The 27,998-nt window shown below is 36.0% G+C and overlaps 1 protein-coding gene and 1 long non-coding RNA gene across 2 annotated transcripts; one reads left to right on the top strand and one right to left on the bottom strand.

The window, feature by feature from the left end:
* The first annotated feature begins 3 nt into the window (after positions 1-3).
* Positions 4-27,813, top strand: snx17 (sorting nexin 17). Its single transcript, XM_079583859.1, is given in 16 exon segments — positions 4-1,357; positions 5,641-5,715; positions 7,182-7,299; positions 9,503-9,567; positions 12,722-12,832; positions 14,857-14,947; positions 18,232-18,319; positions 21,290-21,359; positions 22,161-22,253; positions 22,436-22,639; positions 23,992-24,028; positions 24,031-24,119; positions 24,283-24,360; positions 24,823-24,897; positions 24,995-25,036; positions 25,794-27,813. Coding segments are annotated over 16 exon segments (1,416 nt in total). The 5' UTR covers positions 4-1,297; the 3' UTR covers positions 25,914-27,813.
* LOC306983452 lies at positions 24,648-26,115 on the bottom strand. Its single transcript, XR_013794364.1, has 2 exons — positions 25,239-26,115; positions 24,648-25,166 (listed from the first exon to the last, which is right to left on the bottom strand). It is a non-coding gene; the product is annotated as an uncharacterized lncRNA (long non-coding RNA).
* Positions 27,814-27,998: the final 185 nt, after the last annotated feature.

Below are 27,998 nucleotides of genomic sequence, written 5' to 3'. Positions count from 1 at the left end.
GTCATTCGCTTGTCTCAATTTGAGACAAAATGGTATAGGCCTAGTGTTGAGTGCCTTTGTCAAGCTTAACCATCAACGCTGTTATCAAAGTTACTGTAAGAAAAGATGATCAAATGAACAGTTTTTTTTTATTTAGGCTATGGGAATTAAACACGATTAATTACAAAACAACATGGTTCCAAACTATGCTGCCATGTGGAGTTACAGGCCAATTTAGGCTAATAAATAAATTGTATAACTTTATTTTGTTTTACAATGTTTGCTGTAGGCCTAAAACTGCAAAAATCACGAAAATTGTGGTTTCATACCAGCTAAACCAAAATTTTCGTCGAATTGAATACCTCAGGTCACCAAGATGTTTTATAACCAACTACCATTTAGCCAATATTTAAATATCAGTTTATTCCGTTTAACTGCGCACTATGTTCTATCACAACGCCATTTGAGCCTATTTAAATGTTAAACTTAATATTGAGTGTAAACACTTTCAACCAGAATTGAATAGTCTACGTCGTTATGGAGAACTTGTTTTCTAAAAACTACCCTTGCCAAAGGACCTCGAATGAACGTTTTTACGCAATGACACCCCCGCCTAAGAAGGATGGTTTGATCCAGACTGTTGCAATGCTTCGGGAGCGCGCAGATACATATTGAATACATTATAGCCGACAGACAGAGCTGCCTGGAAGAAGGTTTCGCTACAATGTAGACTTATGTGTGTTCTTCCTAACAATTACGAGCACTGTGTCGGCATCTTGAAATGCATCCTGCGACAAACAAGTTCTTCATTTGTTTCCTCTCCATACTCGGTCGTAGCTATGTAGCCTACAAATGTAGGCTGTAGACAACCGCGGAGCACCTTTACGTGGAGTAATCTGGGAAGTTAATTGGATCGTGGGCCTCGCGACGACACTTCGGTGTTTTGCAGACTCGCTTCCCACATTCTTTTACAGTGCGCGAGGAAGTGAGAGGACAGATTTGGCGATAAATTACCGACAATGAACGTGGAATTACCTCCAGTTGCAACATGGCTGCTGCTTAGATGTTTATTGAAAAAGTTCAGCCCTGAACATTAAGAAAGTTTTTTTTAAATAATCCACTTCGCGAAAAAGAACTTTTCTGGCATAATTCAACCCAGGATTGGACTGGACTGATCAGAGCGAGTGTAACGTTAGCTCGCCGTCATTCAGCTTGGTCCCTGCATGACAGCAAACCAACACCGAGAGCTTTCTGTGAACCTTCTCGCTCTTAACAGCATTTTCAGCTTCGTCAGAGACGTGTAATCTTACTGTAGAAAATGCATTTCTCCATCCCCGAGACGGAGGTCCGATCCGATGAAAACGGATCTACATATGTGGTAAGTGTTGGAGGTCAAATTAGCGATGCGCCAAGCTTTTACATTTGGAGACACCGAAGAATAGTGTTGCTTTGAATCTGTGTTTTGAACGAATCTTTTAAGCGAACGAATCTTCCTTGAAGGTTCATTCAGATGTCATATGAGTCATTGTCATTTTTTTTTTTGATATAAGTAAAATGTGTCTGTTTAGGTTATTATTTTTCTATTTTGCAAAATATGGAGGAAATTATAGATCTGCTTTGTTTTCATTGGAAGGGAAAATGTAGGCTGTATGATGCTTAAACCGTGACACTTTCTGAAATTTCTTAGTAGATTTGTAAATGCAATTTATTAAATAAAAGATAACGTCCTCTTTAAGTTGTAAAAGACTCGGTGTTTATAAACGAATCGGTTGAGTAAGCGATTCAGTGAATAAAAACATTTGCCACCCCATCCTTGCATTATAGCCTATAACCTGAAAAAAAAGCACCACTGAACGAATCTGAATTAAACTTTGTAATGAACTGACGGATTAATAAAACTCTTCAAAATCTACATTATTCAAACTTATTAGTAGATATGAATATTCATGTCTGTTGTGTAGGAGACAAAGGAGACTTAAAAGCGTGTCTGTGAAACCATATGACTTAATGAATAACAAAAAGAAAACAAAGACCAGGAATTATTGCATTGAAGGTGCAATCAGTTTGGGAAGCTTTGTCACTATTTGTATTTCCATTTGAATGGTCATTCAGAGTTGTTGTGTGAATAAATTCCAAAATGTCTCAGTTCTTCTGGCATCTCTCCCTAAGCCATATGCAGTGCAAGATTATCATTTATTTCAGCATTAGTTATTCAGTAAGTGGAATAGTCGGCTCAATGCTCTCAAGACATGACACTTAATTTATCTATGCTATAGCCTATGTATGCTTTATATAGCGCATTCTGTTCAAGGACAGACACTGCAGTCCAATCTTCTCGTGTATGTGTGCAGATCTGCAGACTGTGGCGGTGACACTTTAGCCACCAATTATTTTAATAAAGGCTGTGATATATGAGCTCTACTGTGCACAAGGATGCTCTCAGTACACCTAAAACACCCTCTGGTTTTAATGCACTGACGTGAAGATGAATGAATCATTCCTAACAGATTTATTGCAAAAGTTGTTTGTGTCCTTCTGTGACAGTGATTCAGAGAGTTTTTCCGTCACAGAGACGGTCCGTAATTCTCTCAACAGATGAGTCTTTCAAGGCCACTGAGAGTTAAATTGGCCAGATGTATGATTCACACTCGCCTTTTAATGCTTTTATGTTTCTTTCACTTTCTTGATGACTAGATATCAGCCTTTTTGATTTGCACAATTTGAAGTGTCTTATAGATTTAGACTGGTTCACCCTGCTCCGTGTTATTTTATATATTTATAGTTATACGCTATCATAGTTTTTATAAATATTTAAAATTAGCTTTCATTTATATATTTTAATTTTAGTTTAAATTTGACTAATTTACTTTATTAGACAGGTGAGCAATACAACTAATCAATGTTATATAGCTCAACATGATGAAATGTTAGAATATGATCTGTATGTTATTAATCTAATGTTGATCTACCTTACTGCTAGTCTCATACAGACAAACTAACACATAGAATATCATTATAACTTTCAACAGACTCAAATGCAGTTTAGTGTGTAATCAAAGTTTCATTCGTCTAATAAACTGACCTGTGTGTGGGTATTAATTCAGCACTTGCGGGTAGTTCAGAATGGAATGTCCTTATTCCTTTATATCTGCGGGACTCGATATCTGGCTGATATCTGTCTCTTATTAGCAATCGCGCCCTGCTTCACACCACAGTCATGTTAAAAACATCAATGTATTCACTCATCCATAAACATTATTCGATCCATCAGCTTGACGACAAGTCCCATCATTCCGCTTATCACTGCGTCATCAACCTACGCCTTTGTAAGAGGTTAGAGACCCTTAACTGCAATTTTTTTACATATTGTAGCTTTAACCTTGTTTCAGGGCAACATTTCAAAGTTTTCTTTTAAAATATTTATATTTTATTTTATTTCAGCTTCATTTTATTGAACAAATGTTTTAATAGATTTCATTTTAGTAAACGATAACAACACTGACCCCTCTCAAATTTTCTCAAGTCAACTCAAACTGATTTAAAACTTGAGAAGGAGTGCACTGTGCTTTCACGAATGGAGGTGGTTTTCTTCAGACATCTAAAGCGTAATGTTGTCTTGGTCTGTATTAGGCGGGAAGTTGTGTTGTATACTTTGGTGCTGTTTATGTCACAGAATATGCATACTTTGCAGAAGAGCCACACAAATGAGTGGGCTGCGTTTTAAATGGCACGCTTCCTGTTCAAACAAAAGGGTAAAAAAAAGTATGATGGCTTTTACTTCCTGAAGACTTGCATAAGCCTACTCAATCTTCCTTATTTTGATTTGGAGGACATGGCAGTTTCATCCTGCCTCTATCAGACTTGTTCCAGCTTTGGTATCTTTGGTGACTTGCATGTATTAGTTGTGTAGCAGAGCTTTACTTTCAATAATTGGGTCATACCGTCTCGTACGCATTCGTCTGGGTCTTTTTGATGGCGCTGAACGCATGTTCATTGTGTGAGGTCAGTTGAGACCATTCTTATAGTTTGCCACAATAAGATGGAGAACATTACACAGCAAACTCCTGTCCTGAAACAAACCAAAATGAAGTAAAATATTTTTGGATCACAACCGCTCGGTATTGTATGTAACTTACTTGGTTTGATTGCAGATTCTAAAGGCCACACAATCCACAGGAATGGCTCAAGAAATGTTTTTGCTGTATTCACTCTACCTAAAACTTAGTGTCTTTGAAACAACACTATTCATATTGTTTTCCCATTCTGAAGTCAAAGTCTTTCTTTTGAATGTACCCGTACCACACATTTTGGTTTGTGTCTAGTTGATACATTGCACGTTTTCTATAATTTAAGTAATAGTTCAGTCTTTTTATACTCCATAAAGAACCATGCACCATTATCTCAACACCTAAAGGTGTGCAAAATGACGAGTAGTTAAAACAACAACAAATCAGGAAGTCAGACAATAGTGCAAAAGTCCCTCAATTTGATAAACGCAGCCGTTTTAGAAAAGACCGCGAGCTTACGTTCCTTTGACAATAAATGGTGTTGAGAATGGTGTCCATGCATATTAAAATATGATTATTGTGCCTTCCTGATTGTATCTTTTGGAGTTACAGCAAATGCTGTAAAGCTTTTGGGAAGAAGAAGAAATAGGAACTGAATGGCATTGGTTTCCAGGCTCAATAATCACTTAGATACTACTTGTTTTTGTTTTTTGTTTTCTGTAGAAAGGCTAAAATAATACTAAGGCACCTATTAAACAATCTGTTTGGATATCAAATATTATCATTTACTGTCTACATAATTTACTGTTTTTATTTATTTATTTCAGTGTCAAAATATTTAATTATTTAATATTTCCAGAGTGAATTATAATTGTGTAAATTAATGATTTTTCTTTTTTAAAATAATGCACATGGTTAAATCAGCTTGTAGTTATTGACGGGCCTTTCAAAATACTCATGAATAGGCCTATCTATCGAGTGTTTCTTTTTATAATGTACACCTGTACAAATTCAAAAGTTTGGGGTCAGTTAGATTTTATTTTATTTAAAAAAAAGAAAGAAATTACTTCTATTCAGCAAAGATGCATTAAATTGATCAAAAGTGACAGTAAAGAGGACATGAAAAAAAAAAAAAAAAAGATTTCCATTTCAAATAAATACTGTTCTTTTTAACTTTCTATTCATCAAAGAATCCTGGAAAAAAATGATCACAATATTCACAAACATATTAAGCAGCACAACTTATTTCAACGTTAATAATAAAAAGAAATGTTTCTTGAGCAGCAAATCAGCATATTAGAGTGATTTCTGAAGGATCATGTGACACTGAAGACTGGATTAATGATGCTGAAAATTCAACTTTTTCATCACAGGAATAAATTAAATGTTTAAATAGAAACTGTTATTTTAACTTGTAATAATATTTTACAATATTGCATTTTTTACTATATTTTTAATTAAATAAATTACTTGATAAATTAAATTTCTTTCAAAAACATAAAAAAAAATCTTACTGACTATTTTGTTCATGGTATCTATAAGTGAAAACCTTCCTGTAGTTATTGATGAGCCTTAAAGATTATTCATAAATATCTATTGAGTGTTTATTTTTATAATGTATATAAAGACTAACTAACTGTTCTTCCTTCTTCAGGCTTACAATATCCATGTGAATGGTGTCTTGCATTGTCGAGTACGTTACAGTCAACTCCTGGGCCTCCATGAACAGGTGAACACACACATCAAGAAAACACTAAACACAAAATGTAAACAACTACTTACGAATCACTGGCTGTAAAATCATCCAATTAATAAGTCAGTGCTGTGAATGCTGTCTGAGATTGTGAAATATATTCTGAAAAAAATGTACCGCTTCACTAAAATTGAGGAAATGAAACATAATGAGAAATTACAGTAGACATAGTAGCTATTATAGCATATTGGTTTAAATCTAATATATTCTTGTTCATTGGGATTTAATGTGATTAGTCAGTTTGGCGCCTGGATGGAGTGCCAGTGAAATGATTTGTGGATATTTTAGTCTCTACTTCAAAGACCGAGAACCACTCATATTTCATTAAACTTTTCATTATTGTATTAAGCGTGGTTTTAAAGTAAGTAACTGAAGTGAAAGTGAAACTATTGCATTTATAATGTTGAGCTTGCTTGAAGAGGATCATTTTTGATTATTATACATGTGTGAAAATGGATTGTTGTGATGTTACATGCAGTTTTCTGAATTTAATTTAATTAATTCAGTTTTCTATGTGAGGCAGGGTACATAACATCTATTTCATCACTATTCAGACAGGATTATTTTAAAAGATATTTTATTATTAATAGCGGATGTCTGTTAAATTTTGTAATGATTTGGACGTGATCGGGTTCTCTGTTAGCCAAAAAAACGTCAGGAATTTGCTTCATAATATTTACTGAGGTTGTGTGAGAAAAACACAGGCATGTTTGTTTTGGACTGGATTAAAATCACAAAGTACACTTGTGAAACACAAACTCGTCCAAATTGTGAAGTGGTAAAGCTGTGGCTGTGAGCATATTCACCAGTATTGCATATGTCAAACATCTTCAAAATATTTGGTAGTGAGGTATTATTCTCAGAAAAGGATCTGCCTATTACCTTTCTTACACATACCAATTTCACGAACTCTGTTTTCTCATGAATGAAAGAGAACTTCAGTGATCTCACCATTAAGAGCATGTTGTGTTGTTTCAAAGCTGCTGTTGCTAGGTAACAGGGCGTTGAGGGCCTAGTCAGATCATACGTGGTCATATGATGCAATCCGTTGAGGCTGTCATGGTGTGAGAGTTAACCCTTAAAACGGACATATAATATTATCTAATCGAAAAGTAAAATTTAATGTAGGCTATATTTCAAGTATTGAACATGTTTTTTGTTTTAGTTAACGATAGCAACATTGATTGCTAGATATTTTCTTCTTTCTTCTTATACCATTGAATAAAATGCCAATGACACAGATGGAACAACAGCAGGCATCATTTTAGTAGATGCTGTGAAGTGTAAACAGATTTATTAGCGTGGTGCCTGAGAGACCCTCAGTCGGCCTGCTCGAGTCTCAGCGGCCAAGGGCAGGCAGTGGTCAGTTTAATTTGTCCTCTCAGAATAAGCAAATGTTCTGTTTTCTGATTTAAAAAGAGCTTCTCCCTCTGTTCTTTCAGATAAAAAAAGAATATGGAAATAATGTGGTGCCGGCTTTTCCACCAAAGAAGATCTTCACACTCACACCGGCTGAAGTCGATCAGAGGAGAGAACAGCTGGAGAAGTACATGCAAGCTGGTGAGAAAAACATCCTTTTACCTGAAAAGTTCACAACCAAAATTATCATAGTGATTTGGGGTCCATTTGTTTTATCTTTGAGCTCATCTATATGCTAGTGTACTCCTAAAATGTACAAAATTCACTTATCAGATATACACTACCGTTAGGTTGGTAAGATTTTATTTTTTTAATCTTCTGCTCACCAAGGCTGCATTTTTTTTTAAATCAAAAATGCAGTTAAAACATATTGTAAAATATAATTACAATTTAAAATATATTTGTTTTAATATTTTAAAATTCCTTTGATGGCAATTTAATTTTCAGCATCATTACTTCAGTCTTCAGCGTCACATGATCCTTCAGAAATAATTCTAAAATACTGGGAAAAAAAATTAATTGCAAATGTTAAAAACAGTTGTGCTGCGTAATATTTTTTTTGTGGAAAACGTGATACATTTGAAGGATTCTTTGATAAGTAAAAAGTTCAAAAGAGAAGTTCAAAACAGTATACATTTCTTTTACAGTCACTTTTGATCATTTAATGCGTCCTTGTTGAATATAAGTATTGCTTCTTTTAAATTGACAGCAAAAATGCTGATGACTCATCCTGCACTGCACAGATTTTTGTCCAATCGAATGCTCGATAAAATTTGAATGCAAGTTGGAAGCCATGACTCATGGCTGTGATTTAAGCCTGTTGGCTATACAAATAAAAATAAATAAAAACTTCTTGTTTCAACTGGAAATGTGTCAATACAGTATAGAAAACTTGTTTGTCAGCCTTAATCCTTCGTATGGGGTTTTACATAAACATCTTGACATTTCTGCTCTTCCTGAAGAGGATGGAGCTTGTTAATGTTCTAAATTATCATTCCTGAAAATATCAGGCACACTGCACGAAAGAGAGCAATCAATATTGTACAGCGTTACGAATTTTGCCATGCATGTCATTTAACAGGTTATGGGTGAGGTTTTCTGAACACAAAAGGAAATCAGCAGTGCTGGCAGCACCAAGAGCCGTTTGCTCTAATCCATTCCAGCACTGGCACTATCCACCGAACAAGCTAAGCCTTGTTGAGCTTATTTGCTCACAGTCTGGAGCTGCTCTTGGCTGGGGCTCCCCACAGTTACATCACTGAGAAACATGGTTATGGAAAATTAACCGACACAAACACACAAGCTGTTCAGAGTGAACATTTCGTTAGTTTGTGCAAATGTTTTGCGGTTGTTTGCTCGTGCTATATCGGAAGCCAAAGTAAACAGTATAGTTTATTGTGGTCAGTTTGCTTCCAGCATCTTTTTCCCCCCCACAAAACTGCATTGTTTTTTCAGATTAGTTTGAGTTAAAATGATTTTTGATAAAAAAAAATGTTGAAACATTGAGTTTTACGTTATAGTTCAATTGAGACGAAACGCAAGATTAAGAAAGTTGGTTTAAAATTACCTCATGGAGGTACACAAAAATATTCGGACAATCTACAAACGTTTCCATACAAAATGTGTACCTTGAACTTTTTAAAGGACAGACCAACCACTTATCTAATACTTTGACAAAACACTGGCCTTGTGCTCAAGTGAAATTGATGTGTTCAATTCGTTTAAGTGAATTGGTTGGGATGTTTGTTTTGATGAGCTTGTTAAAACAAATTGATGATTTGGGTCATTGTTGAAGCCCTTGCACTGCTTTTTATGGGTACTTTTTGATAGTGAGATACAGTACCGTTCAAAAGTTTGGGGTTGGTAAATTGTCTAAAGATTTTGAAAGAACTCTTTTATGCTCACCGAGGCTGAATTTTCAGCATCAGTACTCCAGAAATCAGTATAAAGCTGAGCTGGTGCTCAAGAAACATTTATTATTATTATCAATGTTGACAACAATTGCTGCCTATTATGCTTGATCATTTTGTGCAAACTATAGAATAATAGATATCTAAATCAATAATGTAAAAGCCTTTACTGTCACTTTTGAGCAATTTAATGCATCCCTGCTCTGAATTAAAGGAGTAATTTCTTTAAACAAATCAATCTTACTGACCCCAATGGTAGTATAAATGTTTAGTTTATTCATTATGTATTGTATACATTTATGTGTTTCCATAGCATGGTATTCTGATATGAGAGTATAATAGTATAAACAATTACCTCATAAGTAGAATCAGTTTATTTAACTACATTTTTATATTAGCTTTAAACCTTTGTTGATGAGCTTTTCTCCCTGCAGTGCGTCAGGACCCCATTCTGGGATCCAGCGAGGTGTTCAACAGCTTTTTGAGAAAAGCTCAACAGGTAGAATTTCTATATTATTTTTGTTTATTGAAAGTGTTTATTGTAATTTGAAAATAATTACGATCATTGTAAATATAGTAGTTTAAATGCTGCCATTTGAAATATTGTAAACAGGCTACATATGAAAACTTATTGTAAGTTTACAGATCCAGAACCTTTAATGAATACAATTATTATTGATAATTGTCGCATGATTGTCTACTTAAGCATTTCAGAGGGGTTCCTTCAAAATATAACTGAATTAGGTTTCCCTTTCCATCGTCAAAAATGTTTTGGCCATTTTGCTATTAGCTTCTTTATTTGAATAATTTCTGATAATTCTTCATTGCCTGTCATAAACCTTAAAGGGTTAGTTCACCCAAGCCCTAAAATTAATCCATATTAGTTTAGTCCAAATTTTCTGAAGAGACTGGATTGCTTTAAAGATCAACAGATGAAAATGAGTCTTTTATTTACATATAAACATTGATCAGCGAACATGAACAGAAGCTCAACCGAACCTGCTTGACACGGTAGAGCTAAGCTTACTGGTTCTTGCTAAAGCTCAAATGTGCTGCGTCACACGAGAGTGAACCTCATTGGTTCTCACACCAGGCAAGCATAATTGAGCTTCCGTTTACCACAACTGATGTGTGCGTTGATAAATGTTTATATGTGAAGAAAAACCTAAATTGAATCATCATATAAAGCGATTAAGTCTCTTCAGAAAATGTGGACTAAACCTCTCAATTCCTATGGATTAGTTTTATGATCTTTTTATGAACTTTTTGAATTGTCAAAGTGGTAGTTGAGTAGCTGCCAATGGAAGAACAGAAAGCTCTCAGATTTCATCAAAAATATCTTAATTTGTGTTTCGAAGATGAACAAAAGTCTTACGTGTTTGGAATGACATAAGGGTGAGTAATTAATGACAGAATTTTCATTTTTGTGTGAACTATCCCTTTGATTATTTCCTCTACCTCTCCCATTAATGCTAAGAATTCAAAACACTGTAAACGTCTTTTAAAAAAAATATATATATATAAAAAAAGCCTGGTCATCCAGTATAATAATTAAATATGGGTGGGTCTGATATATTTAATTTCCTCAAGATACCATCATGTGTGCTGAATGAAGAACCGGTTCAGGTTCCTCTCTTTTCACTTCCTTACATTCAAAACCCATTCTGTACTACATTTGTTGCCTGAATCACATAGGTTGCATTCATTCTTTGGGAATTTCATCTCCCTGCCCACATAGATTTTTGGGTAATTTTGCTGTCAGATCCTGTTCGTCCCCCAGCTACCCATCAGAGAGCAGCCTGCAGAAACAGAATAAGAGATTAGAATTGGCCTTGCGTTTCCATTTTTTTCAAATCTCTGTAAAGATCAGCTGCTGCTCTGAGACCCTCTGCCTCAGTGGGAGATGAAACATGCAGGAAGAGTGGTAAAAAAAAGAGATGAATTTGCAAGAAGTGAAAGATAGAACCGTGAGAGAACAGTGTTTTTTATCCATAAAAAAAATATCCTGTTTCTGTCAGCACTGTAGGGTTTTGACCCTTGTGGCTTTGTTTAATTCCAATATCTTATTACCAAATCACCATCTAAGCACCCATATCTTGCGATCAGACAGAATCTATACAGTAAGTCACACAGAAATCAGAGCATTACATTTAATCTAAAATGAAAACGCCCCCATGACATGTAAGCTGGAATACACGGGAAATGAAACTGCTCTGTGTGAAAGGATGTGATTTACTATTACCAGTACTGCATGTTCATCAAAATACTCTGAGATCAGCTGAACAGGAAGCATCAGAAGTTGACTTAGAGTTCAGCACAAGGCATTTTCCCAAAACCTTTAAAGGGGTTCTTTACCACTGGCAAAACGGACTTTCAATAAAAGTTGGTTGCCTAAACAATAGAAAGGCAAGGATTTTTTTTTTTTAATCGTTGCTACCTGACTACGGAAAACAGACAAATGGGTAGGAACCTTCAACACTCATAATGCACTGGGCATGTTGCTGTCCAAGGCCACTTCAACCAGTCTGCTATGGATATTCTTATCAGAGTCAAATATTGCCTTGCTTTATTTGGAAATACTTCTTAGTAAACTTTTAGTCATAATGGTGTCGACTTGTATTGTTCCCAGGTGCAAGAATTCAAAGAGTAAACATTTGGCAGAAATGAATTGCTTTCTGTTTCCAGTGAAGGATCCAGCGCATTGTCGGTTAAAGGCTGAAAAGAACAATAAATATGGAGAGAACACTGCCATGGGCAATCTGAAAAACCTTTGAAAAATGTTTGTAGTCAACATTTCAAACTGGATGACCATGAACACAGTGTTTTAGGCCAAACAGAGGGTAACTGATGTTCTGTCAGTTCCACTGTAGTGAACCACTGAATTCTGTGACGCTAGTAGGCTTAATACAGTGCAAACAGTTTTACCATAATGGTGTAGAGTAGACATAGTATAGTACAATTTTCAGTTATAAACCTACCCTACTCTACCCAGGTAAAATGGAGGATTGTCCATTTACATGTATACTACCGATACAATACAAAGTGAATTGAAAATTGTCGAGTTACACTTTAAAGAGAACCTATTATGTCTTGATTTTGTTTTGGGCGCTTCTAGAATGTTTTCATGCTTGCATGTTCAAAAACCCCTTATTTTTCACATATTTTACATTGTTGCAGCACCTCTCTTCCCAATCTGTCAGTTTCTGTCTCTATAAAGCCCCTCATTTCGAAATATGCTCTGATGGATCATTGTGTTGTGATTGGTCAACCGCTTCGAGCATGTTCTGGAAATGTCGTTCCCCTTACCATAACCGTGTTAGATCTGGGGTAAAAATAGTGTCTCTTGGACATGGGCGACAACACACTACTAATGTAACTCAACCAGGCCTTGTCCCCGATATTGTGTGCATGCCTTGGGAGGGAATATTGTGACGTACATTCACTGAAGAAAACTACAACACTGCAACCGAGGTGTCTCAGGGAGATTAGAAACCGTTCGTGCTAATATGGAGAATAACTACCCTTGGAGTGGACTTTTTAACTTTGCAGACCGGTGTAATGCTCAAACAGCAACATTACACAATAAAGAAAGTTGAAAATGTAAAAAAGTATAAAGACTTTTTAAAGAGCATCACTGTTTCACTCTGCCACAGGAGACCCAGCAGATCCCCACTGAGGAGGTGCAGCTAGAAATCTACCTGTCCAATGGCCAGAAGGTCAAAGTCAACATCCTCACATCTGACCAGACCGAAGATGTTCTGGAGGTGAGAATGTTGTCTTGTAACTGTTTCGTTCTTGAGACTTTCATTGTAACTGTGAGCAAAAGCCACATTTCCACTGGAATTACCCAGAACAATTTGCCCCAGGAATTTCTTCCCCCCCAGACCTGTTGCTGTCTGAATTTCCATCAATGCTGCGTGAACTTAACCAATCAGCATGTTCAGCGCCCAATTCCTACCCCTGAAAGTAAAAAAAAGCACTACCTCGTGAGCAGGGACTTTCTAAGGGGGAAAATTTTACCCGGACCTTCATTTAGACCTGGGTTCCTGCGGTCAAAACACACCGAGTACCTCCCCAAAGTCCCTAGTTCCTGTGGAAAGTTCCTGCAGTGGAAATGTGGCTTAACATGAATATCCTGTACACTCATGTTCATTCATGTCTTGTTACAATAATAAACTCGCATACATAAAAACAGGACATAGACACTTTTCAGATTTAACAAGTAAAGAATTTATATTTTTTAGGACTTGTAAAGAAAATTTAACATTTTATTGAAAAAAATAAATGTATATGTAAATAAAATTTGTAACATTTTATTGAAAAAATTATGTTTGAAAAATGTATGATGATAAAAATATTTGAAATAATTTCAAAATACATAATAATTTCAAATAATGTGTAAATGATACATTTTAAAAATAAATGTTTACATTTTAAATTTAAAGTTGGGCAAAAGTTGTTTTATTATTCACTTTTCTGCGTTTCTGCAAATGGGAGCACCACAATCTGCTTCTCTGTCCATCGTCTTTATACACACCTCTGTTAAAAAAATTGGGGTTGGTAAGAAATGAATACTTTTCAGTAAGGATGCATTAAATTAATCAAAAGTGACAGTAAAAACATGAATGTATTGTTGCAAAAGATTTCTGTTTCAAATACATTTCAGCAAGAATTTTAAATTGTAATACTATTTCACAATATTACTATTTTTACTGTAATTTTGATCAAATAAATGCAGCCTTGGTGAGCTTAAGAGACTTTTACTTTGATACATTTGGCAGACACAGCCAAAGCAACTTACTGTACATTACATTCAAGGTACACCTTTTTTTGTCTGTTCAGCATTCCCTGGGAATTGTTGCCATGACCTTGGCGTTGCTAGCACTATACTGTACCGTTTAAACTACAGAAATGTTTCTTTCAAAACACTGACCCTAAACTTTTGGTAGCATATGTATGCACATATGCACACTGTAAGTATAACACAGACTAAACCCAGTAATTATGTTTATTATTTATTTGGAATGCATTAACTAGAAGGCAAATAATTATGGATCACTATTTAAATGAATTGACAGTTCTTATAAAGTCTTTGTTGTTCCTTTTTAATGCAATTAATATTATACTGTACAAGTCTTATAAAAGAACATCTTGTGTTTTTTCACTGATTTTTCACTTAGACCTGCTCTCCAATCAGTGAAACACATATTACAGCTTCAGTCTTAAGGGCTTTAAGAAGCTCTTTGTGGATCATAGCTTTCCCACGTGCACCACACAGATCCAAGCTCTCTTTAAAATGCCCCCTGCACCCATATGCAGCACGCACTGCGATGGCCCAAAGTGCCCTTTAGCACCTGATGGAAGTGCGAAAGTCAAGTGTTGTGCATAAAACATGGCCTAAATGCAGTGAAGAGTAACTTGATCATGGGACCTCCTTGGGTGTGTAATGTTTAACACTTGAGCGCACAACACTCCTGTAAAAGAAAACACTTCGGAAAGTTTTGACACGAGAAAATCTTGTATGTTTAAAAAAATGCCATATCATTTAATACGTAATTATAAAATAGAATATGAATCCTACAGTAGTAAAAAATGAAACACTTTAAAAGTATGGTAACATAGCAAGGGCATTTAATCGTCTATTCTAAGTTCACATACACATAATTTATCAAGATGGTGTGTTTTGTCTATGAATACATATGCATGTCTTGTGAATAGGATTATTCTCTTCTCTTGTGGGTAATAATAAGCGCTGTATAGATTAATGATGCTTTAATATCCTCATCAGGCTGTGGCCTCAAAGCTCGACCTTCCTGATGAGCTGGTGGGATATTTCAGCCTCTTCCTGGTTCAGGAGCGGGGGGATGGGGGCTGCACGTGTGAGTATAACATTTGACCCATTTAATTCAGACCTTTTGTACAGAAATTTGCCATCACACGATTTGGCCTGCTGGCTTCAGCTGGAAAGTGGCTTGGCTGTTATTAAGGTATCTGAAAGTCAACATACTTCCTCTGCACTGGATCTAAATGCAGTCCTTGCAGCTCAAAAGAGGGTCTGTGTTCTGTTGGGATGGCCGCCCACTCTTTATAAAAGTAAACTGAGGTCAAGTAGATGAAACTTCGGTCAAGCTGTTGTTGGCATGGTACAGGCAGCTTTGCTGTAGGCCTGTAATGCATGTTAGGCAAACATTGTTATTTTTATTTCTTGTACTTGCAAGAATTGAGTTAAACCCAAACCCTAAGTATTAAACTTTTTGTTTAGCCCGTTTTAGCTCCAAATTTCAATGTCAATACTGTAAAAATACTGTTTTTTTTTGTGTTTTTTTTTATACACATCACATTGTTGTTTTAGGAACCCAATCATTTTCAGTAATTATTATATATTATTACATCTCATTCTCCCGGTTTCACAGACAAGGCTTAAGATAGTCCCAGACTAAAATGCATGTTTGAGCCGTTTTAATTGAAAGCAAATTGCCCTAACATGTCATAGAATATGTCAGTGCCACAGTTTTGTCTCAAGATGCACACCAGTAATGTTTTTATCTAAGGCATGTTTATAAAAGCTACTTAAATGCCCTAATTGAACTAAGGCCTAATCGTGGCTTAATCTAAGCCCTGTCTGTGAAACCAGGCATATAAATATTATATTATTATTAGTGTTGTTGTTACCTCTAATTTAAAAAAAAAATACTAGTGACGTTACGCGCATGTTTCATTACAACGACTGGCCTGGCATCCATAAATGCAGCATTTTTAGCAGATCGTTTTGACAACATACCCCAAACGTACACAAGTCTGTGTTTAGTTTGCTATAGGTTTATATATGCTTCTTGTTACAAGTCTGGTAAAAATGCTAAAAACGTATGTCCACAGAAATGTTATGAAATCATGCAAATGTGAAAATAAAATTATCCTGAAGGTCCCATAGGAACCCGCAAATGAGAAACCCTGTTCTAAGCAATAAGACGTTGATTTTCACCTTGCCGACAATCAAACAGACAAACAAAGTCCCATAGGGGCCAATAAGCAACTACCCAGAACACCTCAGCAACTGCATAGCAACGTACTGAAATCACTCAGAAGGACTAAGAAACTGCATAGTAACACCCTAGCATCGTGATGATGAGTCTTGCACAGAAAAACAAATGTAAAGAAATATATAAAGAAATGTTACCTGCTAACCCAGTAATCATTATTTTCTTCGTAAGCATTGAAACATGATGCCTTCATCAGCTTTGTGGTAAAACAACACATTACATACTCTGAGATGGGACAAAATACCGCATTTAGTTGCCTAGAGGTTGAAAGACAACATGAAACATTGCTTCAATAGAAATTTCCTCGTTAGTCTGTTATAAACAATGTTTGTTGAGACTTTATTGGCAGGAGTAAATGCAACAGCAGCAGTATTCAAATTGGTTGTCACTGTATTGATTGATTGTGTATGGCCTGAAATGCCCTGCGCAGAGAAATATTACTTGCTCCATCTGAAATTAAACCGATTATACACTCACTGCGAGGAGTTGTTTGCTCAAGATCATGTTTAATAATATTCTGGCTTCAAGCGCCTTTTCGAATGAACAAGAGTATCTATCATTTTTCTATGAATACCCCCCAGAGACAAAATAAATGAAATTCCTAAGTCCAGAATCTGTCATTTCTTGTGCAATACGTATCCGTTCAGCGCGCAGGGCAAATTAATTTGTAAAGAACAGGCTATTTTTCCCTCGATTGTTCTCTTTCCAATTCGGCCGTCATCGTGTTACAGAACTGAAAATCTTTCAAAGGATGAATCCCTTGGAGGGCAGTAGAGTTATTGGAAGTGGAATTGTTATTTTTCTTTAGACTTCACAGACTCGGTCCAGTTCTTGAAACTGGAGGGCATCTCTTCTCTGATTTAATGCAGATGTCTGGCAGCCGCTCTCCTTGTCTGCATGTAACATTGTCGTTTTGTTTGTGGAACTTTCCATGTCTACTTTTTTTTATATGAGCTGTCATTGTTGGACTACTTTTAGCACAGAATCCTCACGCATCCCTGAGGAATGACATGACATGGGCCTCCCACTCGGTTGCCAAATCCTCACCTGAAATTATTTTAATTCTGCCAGATAGGATGGAAAACAGTCCACATAAGAATCCTTCCCAAAAAAATTATTTTGGCATCCTGCCCATTCTTGGCAGAAATATGCATTGAGAAAAATAAAGGCCGGCAAAAGAGAACCAGATTTCTATTGACTGATGGTGGAGCCAAGAAAAAAGAAGTAAGTCTCATAGAATGTCAGTCAAGGAATCCTACTTTATTATTATTATTATTATTATAAATACTGGAAATAATCCTGAATATATAATTATTAATCCATACTGTAGTAATAATAATAATAATATTATAATGACAGTTTATAACAATAGTAATGTAATTATTGTTATTAAAATGTTTATGTTACAACACTTGAGATCTTTACAGTGACAACTGATTTGATTTGATTTGATTTATTGGTTTATTTAAAAGGGGACAGTGCAATTTCATAAAACACATGAACAAACATGGTTAAAAAAAGCCAGAATTATCCAAAAGGCTATTTTTCATCTGTAGTCCCCTGGCCAAGATGTAAAACAACTATAACTATACAAAGCAATTATAAACGTGGTGATGTAGTGCAAATGTATTTATTAAGATATTCCCATCACATAATACCGTTCTTGTCTTAACATGCTGTCTAATGTCAGACTACTGAAAGGGTAAGCCAAAGAGCAGAATGAACTGTTGTGATGGCATGCACTATGCTATAGATCTAACTGTCGTCTCTTCTTCTTTTCACACTCCTGTTTTTAATGTTTTCTAAAAGCTCAGTGCCCATTTCAGTTCAATCCCTGGCTTCCATTTCTCCCTCTTTCCCAACTCTAGAGAAAACGTCTTTTTCTAACAGCTGCAGTATTTATTCTCTCCCTCCCTCCCTCTGTTCCTCCTCTCTTGCACAAAGTGATAAACATGTTATTGTGCCCTCTACGGCTTTAGCCAGATGGATTCTCCCCCGTCTCACTTTGTTTGTTGTCATTGTTATTACTCTCCAAATGTCCTTGAGTCTGAAGACACTCAAACATTTCATCTGGTCTCTCATTCCCTCCATCCAAACCTCTCCGACCTCCCACGGTGCCCCAGACGTGAGAAAACTGCAAGAATTTGAGCTACCCTACGTGTCCATCACCAGCCTGCATAGTCCCGACTACCGTATTGTCCTCCGTAAAAGGTACAAAACTCTTTTTGGAAGGGATTTTTGAGCATTATGTCCAATAGCAGAGTATGTATAACAAGAGTATTTTTATGTAGCTCATGGATGAAGTGATTTGATGTTCTTAAAATACTTCTTTAACAAAACCAGCCTGTTTAAAGGGATAGTTCACCCAAAAATGATTTACTTACCCTAAAAACCTGTATGACTTTGTAACTATGGTATTTTGATGAACATATTAGTGTTTTAAGCTTCTAAAGGGATGCAAAAGCACCATAAACATGTAATTTCAAGTCATATGATTCTGATATACATTCTGATTCATGAACCAACCATTCGGACCAGTTTTATGAACTGAATCATCTGATTTATTGAAAGACTTTCAATTGATAATGACTTAAATTTTGTTATTTTCCTCACACACAGTTATCAGATATGTTGTAATATCCCATAGGTCCTTGTTCTAGATACTTTTATGTTGTGTGTTTTTTTTTTTTTTTTTTTTTTTTTAAGCTTGACTGCTTATTCGTTTTTAGTATAAATGGATAATAATAATAATGTCCAAGATATTTATTTAAAAAAAATCACCTTTTATGTTCTACAGAAGTCATACAGGTTTGGTATAACATGAGGTTGAGTAAATGATGACAGAACTTCATGCACGCTTCCTGAAGTCTAACTTTAAGTCCTCTCACAGGGCTACTCAACACATGTGTATTTGCTTTAGGAAGAGGTACCCCACAAGGGCTCCATCTTCACCCTGTTTTAAATCCTAGAGCGGCTCTTGTTTGCCTTCCTGTTGTAGAGGTGGGTATTATAGTTACCACAGCCAACTGCTCGTGTGGTTCTGTGCAGCAGTCGTTTTCGTATTTCCCACTTTAGACTTTTTGGACTTGAGGACAGCTTGATTTAGACATCTCTGTTGTAACTCAAATTTCTTTTATAACTCTGAACTACTGCGTGCGCTTTGCACAATCTCTGAAGTAGTTCAGCAATTCAAACTTCATTATTTATTCATAGGAAAGCCAATCTGCTCACAGTTTATATATTTTGATGTTGCTCGTGGTTTATGAACAGCAGTATATTCATCAAATGCCCTTTGGAGTGGACGGTTTATGTAATGCCATAATTTGAGAGAATCAAGGGAGATTATTTATGTAAAACCACAAGCATGGGCATAGAAAACACCATGTGTTTCACCATGTGCAGTGGAAGCAGGTGTGAAGGTGTTATGTGAACATACATTTCTCATTTTAGCATATTAGCACAGCTTAGCAGGGATTATTTTGCTAAAATGGTTCCACTTTCACCTCATATATATATATATCCTTACCTCTGAATCTCACACCTCTTCATCATGTACAGTTGAAAAAGGTGCATTTCTTTTCAGTCCCCTCAGGAGAACCACAGGCCTCTTGACCTACTTTACAGGAGCTTACAGACAGCCTTCAGCCAGATCCCACCTGTTCACTACATCAGGAATGGGATATAGATCTGGCTGCTCTGATTGGCTGCTAACAGTGACTGGAAAGACGTATGAATCAGTGCAGATATATTTTAAATAGAGTAAATAAATTTGACTGCATTTTCGATCAGATAAATGTAGCCTTTGTGAGCATAGGAGATATAGAAGTACATTTTTGGTTCCTAAGTTCCTATGCCATTTTTTCTGCTCGCTATCTGTCATGTATAGTTTAACCCTAGAATGCATGAACCAGAAGTCCTGCACGAATGCGTAAAGGGGGTCAAAGTGACCTGTACTGGAATTAATGTCCTATAAATGAAATAATTTAATTAATTGATGATAGATAAATGTTTTAATATACATGTGAGAACTTTATGAATGCAGTCATACTGCATAGTGAGCTGTTGTCATTTCCCTGCCATTTGCAACTCCTCTCCAATTTTCCATGGATATACTGTAGTGTCCACTGGATGTGAAATTCAAAATCTTGGCAGAACTAGAAGGTTATCTGGGTACTTTTTTTTCTTTTTCTTTTTTTTCTTCTTTTGCCTACAGTATTTTGAAAACTGAATTCAGACATACTACTTATTTCACATACTCAAGTATGAAGATGTGTGTATTCAAACACGCGATTGGTGTTTGACTCAGAGCAAATAAGTCAGCACAGATTTTTAAGTAATCCATAAAATTTCAAGAAAAAAAAATATTATTATTGACTGAAATGTATCCAAAAATTACATAGGAAATTAATACGGGTCGATTTGACCCCCTTTATGCATTCTATACTCTGATCTGTCACATTCATGACCAAGAAATATGAAAATGACATTGATGAGGGTCAGAAACATGTTTTTTTTTTTAAGAATTCATGGAATATATATAAATGTTCTCATTGATAAAATATTTTAACATCACATCATGTCCCTTTATGCATTTTAGGGTTAAGAAATGTTCAATCATCAACCGCTTAAACCTTAAAATAAGATTTAAAGGATATCCAGTCTTGGCTGCTATGGGAACAATATCTATTGTTATGCATGATTGTATGTCTGTGCTCTTAAAAACTCTGCTAAAAACGTATTTCTGCCCACAGCGTGATGAAAATAGTTGTTGACATATGGACGTTCAGGATGGCCATTGAGTTGAATGCTTGTTTGCCAGATTATCATTTGCTTCTAGGCAAATGGAGAAATACACGGCAGCAGCATTTGTTAAATAGCATATAAGATACTATTTCCATATACATTCAGGCAGATGCTTTGTTACAGGACAGAACTCTTGTTTAACTTAATGAAATATTTAATTGAATGTTTTGTAGACACATTGGTAAGCTGCTTTCTTGTCAGATCCTCAGGCATGTGTACATTTAAGGGTGTGTTTATGCAGTAAAATACACTGCACATGATTTAGTGATTTTAATGGTTTTAGATGATACATCAGACAACGGATGTGATAAAAAGGTAAATTATAGTATGTCCCTGAAATAACTTTCAGCTCATTATTGTCTCCTGTCCTATTCTCAGCTACTGGGACACAGCGTACGATAGTGATGTCATGGACGACCGTGTGGGACTCAACTTGTTATATGCTCAGGTAACTCTCATATTTTAAAAGGTACTCGTGTGTTGTCAATCGCACAAAAAGAGGTGGAAAGTAACAAAGTACTGTACTCAAAAAGTGTACTTGAGTATCTGTACTTTACTTGAGTATTATTTTTTTCTGGAAACTTTTTACTTTAACTTTACTACATTTGAAAGACAAATATTGTACTTTTTACTCCATTACATTTCTGTCAAGGTCCTTCAGTAGAAAGTAGTAACGTCAGTCAGGGGATGATTCGACGTCGGTTTGACGTCAACATCTAACATCGGGCAGACGTTGGATTTTGGTTGGAAATGAAAGTCGGGCTGACGTCAGAACCTGACTGATGTTGGTTTCTGACGTCAACCGATTTTCATTTTCAACCACAATACAACGTCTGCCCATTTGAGGGAACAGCCATTTGGGTTTCCGAAACCATTGTGGACGTTGAGTGCACTTATTCAATCCCACTACTGGAACTGTTCTAGAAATACATGTGATATTGATATGAGGGTAGGTAGGCAGGCATAGATTCAGAGGCATACGGTACTGTATTACATACAACAATGCAATATTAATAAAACAATGCATTGACATTTACTTTTGATACTTTTAAAAACGAGTACTTAATTATAGTTGTCTCTGTCAGTGTTGTTGGTTTCGTTATCGAAAATCAAAAAGTTAAACATTTTTACTTACTGAAATAAAGACATGCTAACCTTATTGTTTTAAACTACACAAATATATATAATTTATTCCAAAGTCAAGTTCAGAGTGTGAGAAACTGCTTTTTACCCTTCTTCTTCCTCTCAGACGGTGTCTGACATAGAGTGGGGATGGATCCTTGTGAACAAAGAGCAGCACAGACAGCTGAAATCCCTGCAGGAAAAAGGCTCAAAGAAGGAGGTACGGCTGAGCTCCACCACACACGTTATTTGATCTCCCTAGTGTCTATGAGCTGGAAAGAAATGGACTGCTTCTATAAAAGTCCATTCACAGACCTGACTGTATAATGGTGAAGCTTCGTTAATCTAATCATTTTTGTTTGTTAGTTTACCATCCGTGTGTCTAACTGTTTTCTCCCACAGTTCATCAGATTGGCTCAGACACTGAAGTACTACGGCTATATCAAGTTTGATCCCTGCATCACAGATTTTCCAGAGAAGGGCTGTCATGTTATAGTCGGTGCCGGCAACAATGAACTCAACTTTCATGTCAAACTGCCCAGCGAACAGATGAAAGAGGGAAGCTTCAAAGTCACGCGCATGAGATGCTGGCGGGTCACTTCATCTGTAAGTTTGATAGATGAGGGCTTTTACAATACAAAGTCTAAAGGTGTAGTCGCATTATCAAACTTGTCCATTGTCCATTGTGTAGCAATGTATGAAGCACAGCTCACACATAAGCCACTTTCAAACCAAGCAGCTTTTTTGTTGGTCAATGCAGCGCATTGGCTTTTCCAAATTGAACAAGCGAAATATGTGTGGGGAACCTTTTCGCCTTCATGCAGATTCCAATTCATGGACGCCAATCGGTGACGTTATGTTGTATGATGTGACTAGTATGTTGTTGTCAACATTATACGTTTCAAGTGCTGATTGGCTGAATTTACACAAAAGCTTGTAATTTAGCAGTTCCACAGTCCTTTGATAAAGTGTATACAGAAAAAGGTAAACAGTTAACGGAGGTTATTGACCTTGTGAAGTCAAATAAGGTTATGTTTTTGAAGAAAGAACTGTATTTTTAGACTTAATTAGACTGTTTTTGTCAGTTTTCAATTAAACAGGCAAGCAATATTTAATTTAATCTTATCCTTGTTTATTAAAATCTTTATAAAAAGATTTATTTTTATAGTTCAGGAAAATAAAGGCTAAAATGTAACTTTAAAAACCCGTATTTCCCCAAATGATCTGTTCTACTTTTTACAGTTAAGATGTAGGAACATTCCTTTTACATCTCCAGACAACTCTTCTCCAAATTCTTTCTATGACTGTCCCTTCAGGCATGTCTGGTTGGTCTATTTCTGAAAATGGGAAGTTGATACAACCAAAAAGCCACTTGCAGAAGGAAAAGAGACTGCTCTTTGTCTCTTTGCTCACTTATAACTGTCAGCTACCAGACACCCGTCCATCTATCCATTCATATTTATTTCATGGGACTCTGCAGCTGTATTAAGATGATCTAAATCTTCATTCTAAAATGGATGAATGCGCGACTGGAGTTTCATTAGCGAGTGGAAGTGGTCTATGCTCCACTCTTCTTCAGTGGTCTTGGCTTATTTGTCTCAGAATAGCAGAGTTGTGCTACTAATGAGCTCAGAATGGCTGCCCTCTGACGCTGAGGATGCTGGGACTGCACTGCATGTCTGTCTAATGGGACTGAGAGAGTTTCCTGTGTCTGTGTAAAGAAGTTGTTTGTTTTGTGTCATCTGCAACAATTCTAATGAGACACTTTTGTGTTTTGTGCTCGTGATGCAATGTAATTATGAGGACGATGACATTTTAGAGCAAAGCTAATGATGACTAATTGAGCTTTGAAGGTAATTGCATGTAGAGGAGTTTAGAAATGGCCGCTGTAATTGCCTCGACACAAATAACAATGATTATGATGATCGTATTTGTGATGACCCGACTTGACTCTACAGCAGGTGCCTGTGGCGAACGGTACCGCAAACCCAAGCAGCTCAGTAAATGTGATGTGAAACTAGAGCTGGCCTTCGAGTACTTGATGAGTAAAGACCGTCTGCAGTGGGTCACCATCACCAGTCCACAGGTCAGTCGCAGAACGTGTTGTGGACGATTGTTGAAATTCAATACTATTATGTCTAAATAAATGAAAAATAAAATGCTAAACATAATCATTATTTTAAATGCTATGGTGATTACTGAGATTAGACAGCTGACTAAAGGACTTTTTGTTTGTTTTTTTTGCCCAGGCCATCATGATGAGTATCTGTCTGCAGTCTATGGTGGATGAGCTAATGGTGAAGAAATCTGGCGGAAGCATTAAAAAGGTCAATAGATCTATGTTTGTTTGTCTTGTAAAGACCTGTCTAATATCTGGGGGAATATCTTTCGGTCGGTTGATGTGACTGCATTTGTGTTATTTAAGAGTTTGTCATAATGAATTTGTTTTTGTCACATGGGACTGGCATGATAAACCCTTTCAGGATAATAGGCTTAATGGTGGTATATTTGAAACTGGATTTAAAATTAAATGAATGGAAATGTCAAAAGCAAGAGCTGCAACAACAGGAAAAAAAGCCCTTTTAAGTTTTTTTCAGTGCAAAAAAACTTAAACGTTTTCACGTCTTTAATGAAATACTATGAAATTGTATTTTCTGGAATAATGTTTTCGATGAATCCTGCACAATAAGACCAGGAATGTGTTTTATGTAAATAAATGTGGCCATGTTTATTTGAAGAGCATTCTCTCTCTTTTCTCCAAGTTTGTGATTGTGATGTGTTTCCAGCAGATGCAGAAGAAGCGACTGAGCGGCACGTTCCAGCGGTCTGACAGTCAGCAAGCTGTGAAGTCTCCTCCGTTACTGGTGGGCATGGAGGTTTTTGCTAATGCAGGACATCTCTGCTTTTGATATGGAAGATGTATCATTTGTTAATGTGCGATTTTGCATGAATGTTTTTCAGGATTCCCCTGATCCCAGCCGTGAACAAGTAGTCAAACTCTCTGTGAGTTGTCTATGTTTTTCATTTCCTTATAATCAAATTGCAATGTAAATATCTTCTATACTGTTTCATACCAGTGCTATTTTGGTATCACTTTACAATAAGGTTTCATTTGTTAACATTAATATATTTACTAACATGAACTAACTATGAGCAATTTGTATAGTATTTATTAATCTTTGTTAACATTAATATATTTACTAACATGAACTAACTATGAGCAATTTGTATAGTATTTATTAATCTTTGTTAACATTAATAAAGGCATTAATGTTAGTTAATAAAAATACAGCTGCTCATTGTTTGTTCATGTTACTTCATAGTGCATTAAGTAATGTTAACAAATACAACTTTTGATTAGCCAAAGCATTATGACCAGTCACAGGTGAAGCCACATATTAAGGTCTGGGTAGATTAGATGGTAAACAAACAGTCAGTTCTCGGAAAAATGTGTTGGATGGAGGAGAAATTGGCAGGAATAAAGATCTGAGTGACTTTGATAAGGGCCAAATTGGTATGGCAAGGCAACTGGGTCATAGTATCTCTAAAATGGCAAGGCTTGTGGGTTGTTCCCCTGGTTGTTGCTAAGGCACATAATGTTTAGTTTAGTCTCAAGTTCTTCATATAATATTTGTATTTTATTTCAGTGTAATTTAAATGAACAAAAAATAAATATTTGTAATGGGTTTAGCTAACAAAAACATTTGTGATAATATTACACTTATCTCCTGTTCTGTTTTTTTGTGTGTGTTTTTTACAGACCAAGCTGTCTTCTGTTTCCCTGAGAGGACTTAGTTCTTCCAACTCAGCCAGTGACATCAGCGGCAATGATTTCCATGGAAACTACGCTTTTGAAGGAATAGGGGACGATGACCTGTGATGGAGTCGTCCTCATAGACTGGACTGAAGGAGTCTGATTCATTTAGCGGTTTCTCTGCGTTGAGTGTAGTTTAATAGATGCCCAGTTCTGCAATATTGTAACCCCTTTCTGAAAGAATTAGATGAAGGGTCTCCGAAGTGGCCTATGAAGCCTCTCATTAGTTTTATGAGAGGCCTCAGATTCAGTGCTCGTCAATTAAAGTAAAAAAAAGAAAGAAAAAAAGGGTAATTTAAGATTTGAGGCATAATTGGAGATTTCAAAGGTTACATTGGCACCTCGGGGGAGGTTACTGCATTCAGGAAAGATGTTAATTTAGGCTGTGATGGAAGTTTCTTCTGCAGACGGCTTCATTGGATCGTTCTACCTTACCCAGGACACAAAACTGTGCTTTTCCTCTCATGTCATCTTGCAGGCACAAATTCCTGTCATCTCATTTTCTCTTGCTCTTGACTTTAGTTGCCTATAGAGCAAGATCCATACCAGCAAATTGTGTTGATATGTTGATATGTTCCTTTTAAAATCTATTAAGAGTATTATTTAATAGAGAAGTGGTCTGCTTCGTATCGTGCAGTGTGTCAATGTTGCTCAACCTATTGTGTGGTAGCAACAATATGACCTGTAGCTTGGTAGATCTCTGCAGATTCCTGTTTTTCTTTTTCTTTTTTCTTTTTTTTTTCCAGGAGAGGTAATCTTGCAGCTAACTCGACCTGATGCCGCCTACTGCGTATTAATTGCATATTCTAGATGAAATTGTGGCCTGTTTGTTCTCTGCCTTACGCTGATTCAACCGCCTTACAGTTCAACTTCTCAAAATGAAAATAAAATGTAGCGCCGGACACAAGTTTTCTCATTCTGGCCTCAGCTGTGTCCTGAATCTCGCTTTGTTTTGGTGTGTTCACTTGCACAAGCTGAACCCATTTATTTTTTATTTTTTGCACAGTATTAAGAAAGGCAGATGGCTTGGGTATTTATTGAGATATTGACTGTGGGAAAACATCCTGGAACATTCGCAAAAGGTTTGTAGGTCTGTCAATTGATTTTTTTTTTGTGTGTGTGTGCTTTTTGTCTATGTTCTGTTATTCAAACCAATATATATATATATAAAAAAAAGGTTTGTCATAAATGCCAAAATTATAGTTCACTAAAGCATTTTGCACAGAAAAGTAAAATTATGGTAATGTCACTTTTATAAATGTACATGCAATTAAAAAAAGTATTCTGTATATTTACTAATACCTGTATTATCTTTAGTATATTACAAAAAAGAACAGTTGATCAAATATAATCCAGGCTGTGTAAAAAAAAACTAACATTTATCAGTGTTTACAAAAACTTGTAGAAAATTGTCAAAAAAGAAGTTTACAAATTTCACATTTAAATTTCAATGATTGTCTTTGTACACTTTATTTTGAAGAATATCATTCCAGACTTTCATTTATATATACATATACATAAAAATCCATTTTGTATTTTACTAAATACATTATGGCAATCATCTCAGAGGACTGATCACATGGTGCTTGGGAAATGGCTGTATTGCACATTTATGCTGGGGTTTTGACTGTCTGCATTGATAGTCATACTAAATGAAATGCTCATATCTTTCATCCCAGATGATTCCCCCATGTGCAGAATGTTTAATGCGAAGATTGTTTAAATGTTCTCATACTTTGTGCTGTATGGCTGACTATTTTTTAACGGATGACTGTTATTTGTGATTGCCATGTTTAGTATGTTCACCAGCATCATCATCATCTAAGAATGAAGAGTAAACCGTCTGTAGGCTACTCTTAAATCTTGTACATCTCATAAAGCGTATGAGCATGATTTATTTTTTAAATCGTCACTTCATTTTAGAATGGAATTTAGAGCCTTCTGGGTTTCAATAAACTTAGGTGCCAAACAACAATACTTGTGTATGCGAGTCGTTTCTGAGTTATTTCAGCATATGAGATTATCATATAGCATATGGCTTGCCTGTAGTTAACACATTGACTCCTATGATTAGCTAGTAGCCTACGTAAAATCCCTCACAAGAAACCTACCGCAAAAGGTCCGGGCATAAATCATTATCATGATATTTAG

This window comes from Phoxinus phoxinus (genome assembly GCF_949152265.1).
Source record: "Phoxinus phoxinus genome assembly, chromosome: 16".
Taxonomy (NCBI): Eukaryota; Metazoa; Chordata; class Actinopteri; order Cypriniformes; family Leuciscidae; genus Phoxinus; species Phoxinus phoxinus.
The sequence above is the reverse complement of the archived record's forward strand: the minus strand, read 5'-3'. Positions and strand labels throughout refer to the sequence as shown.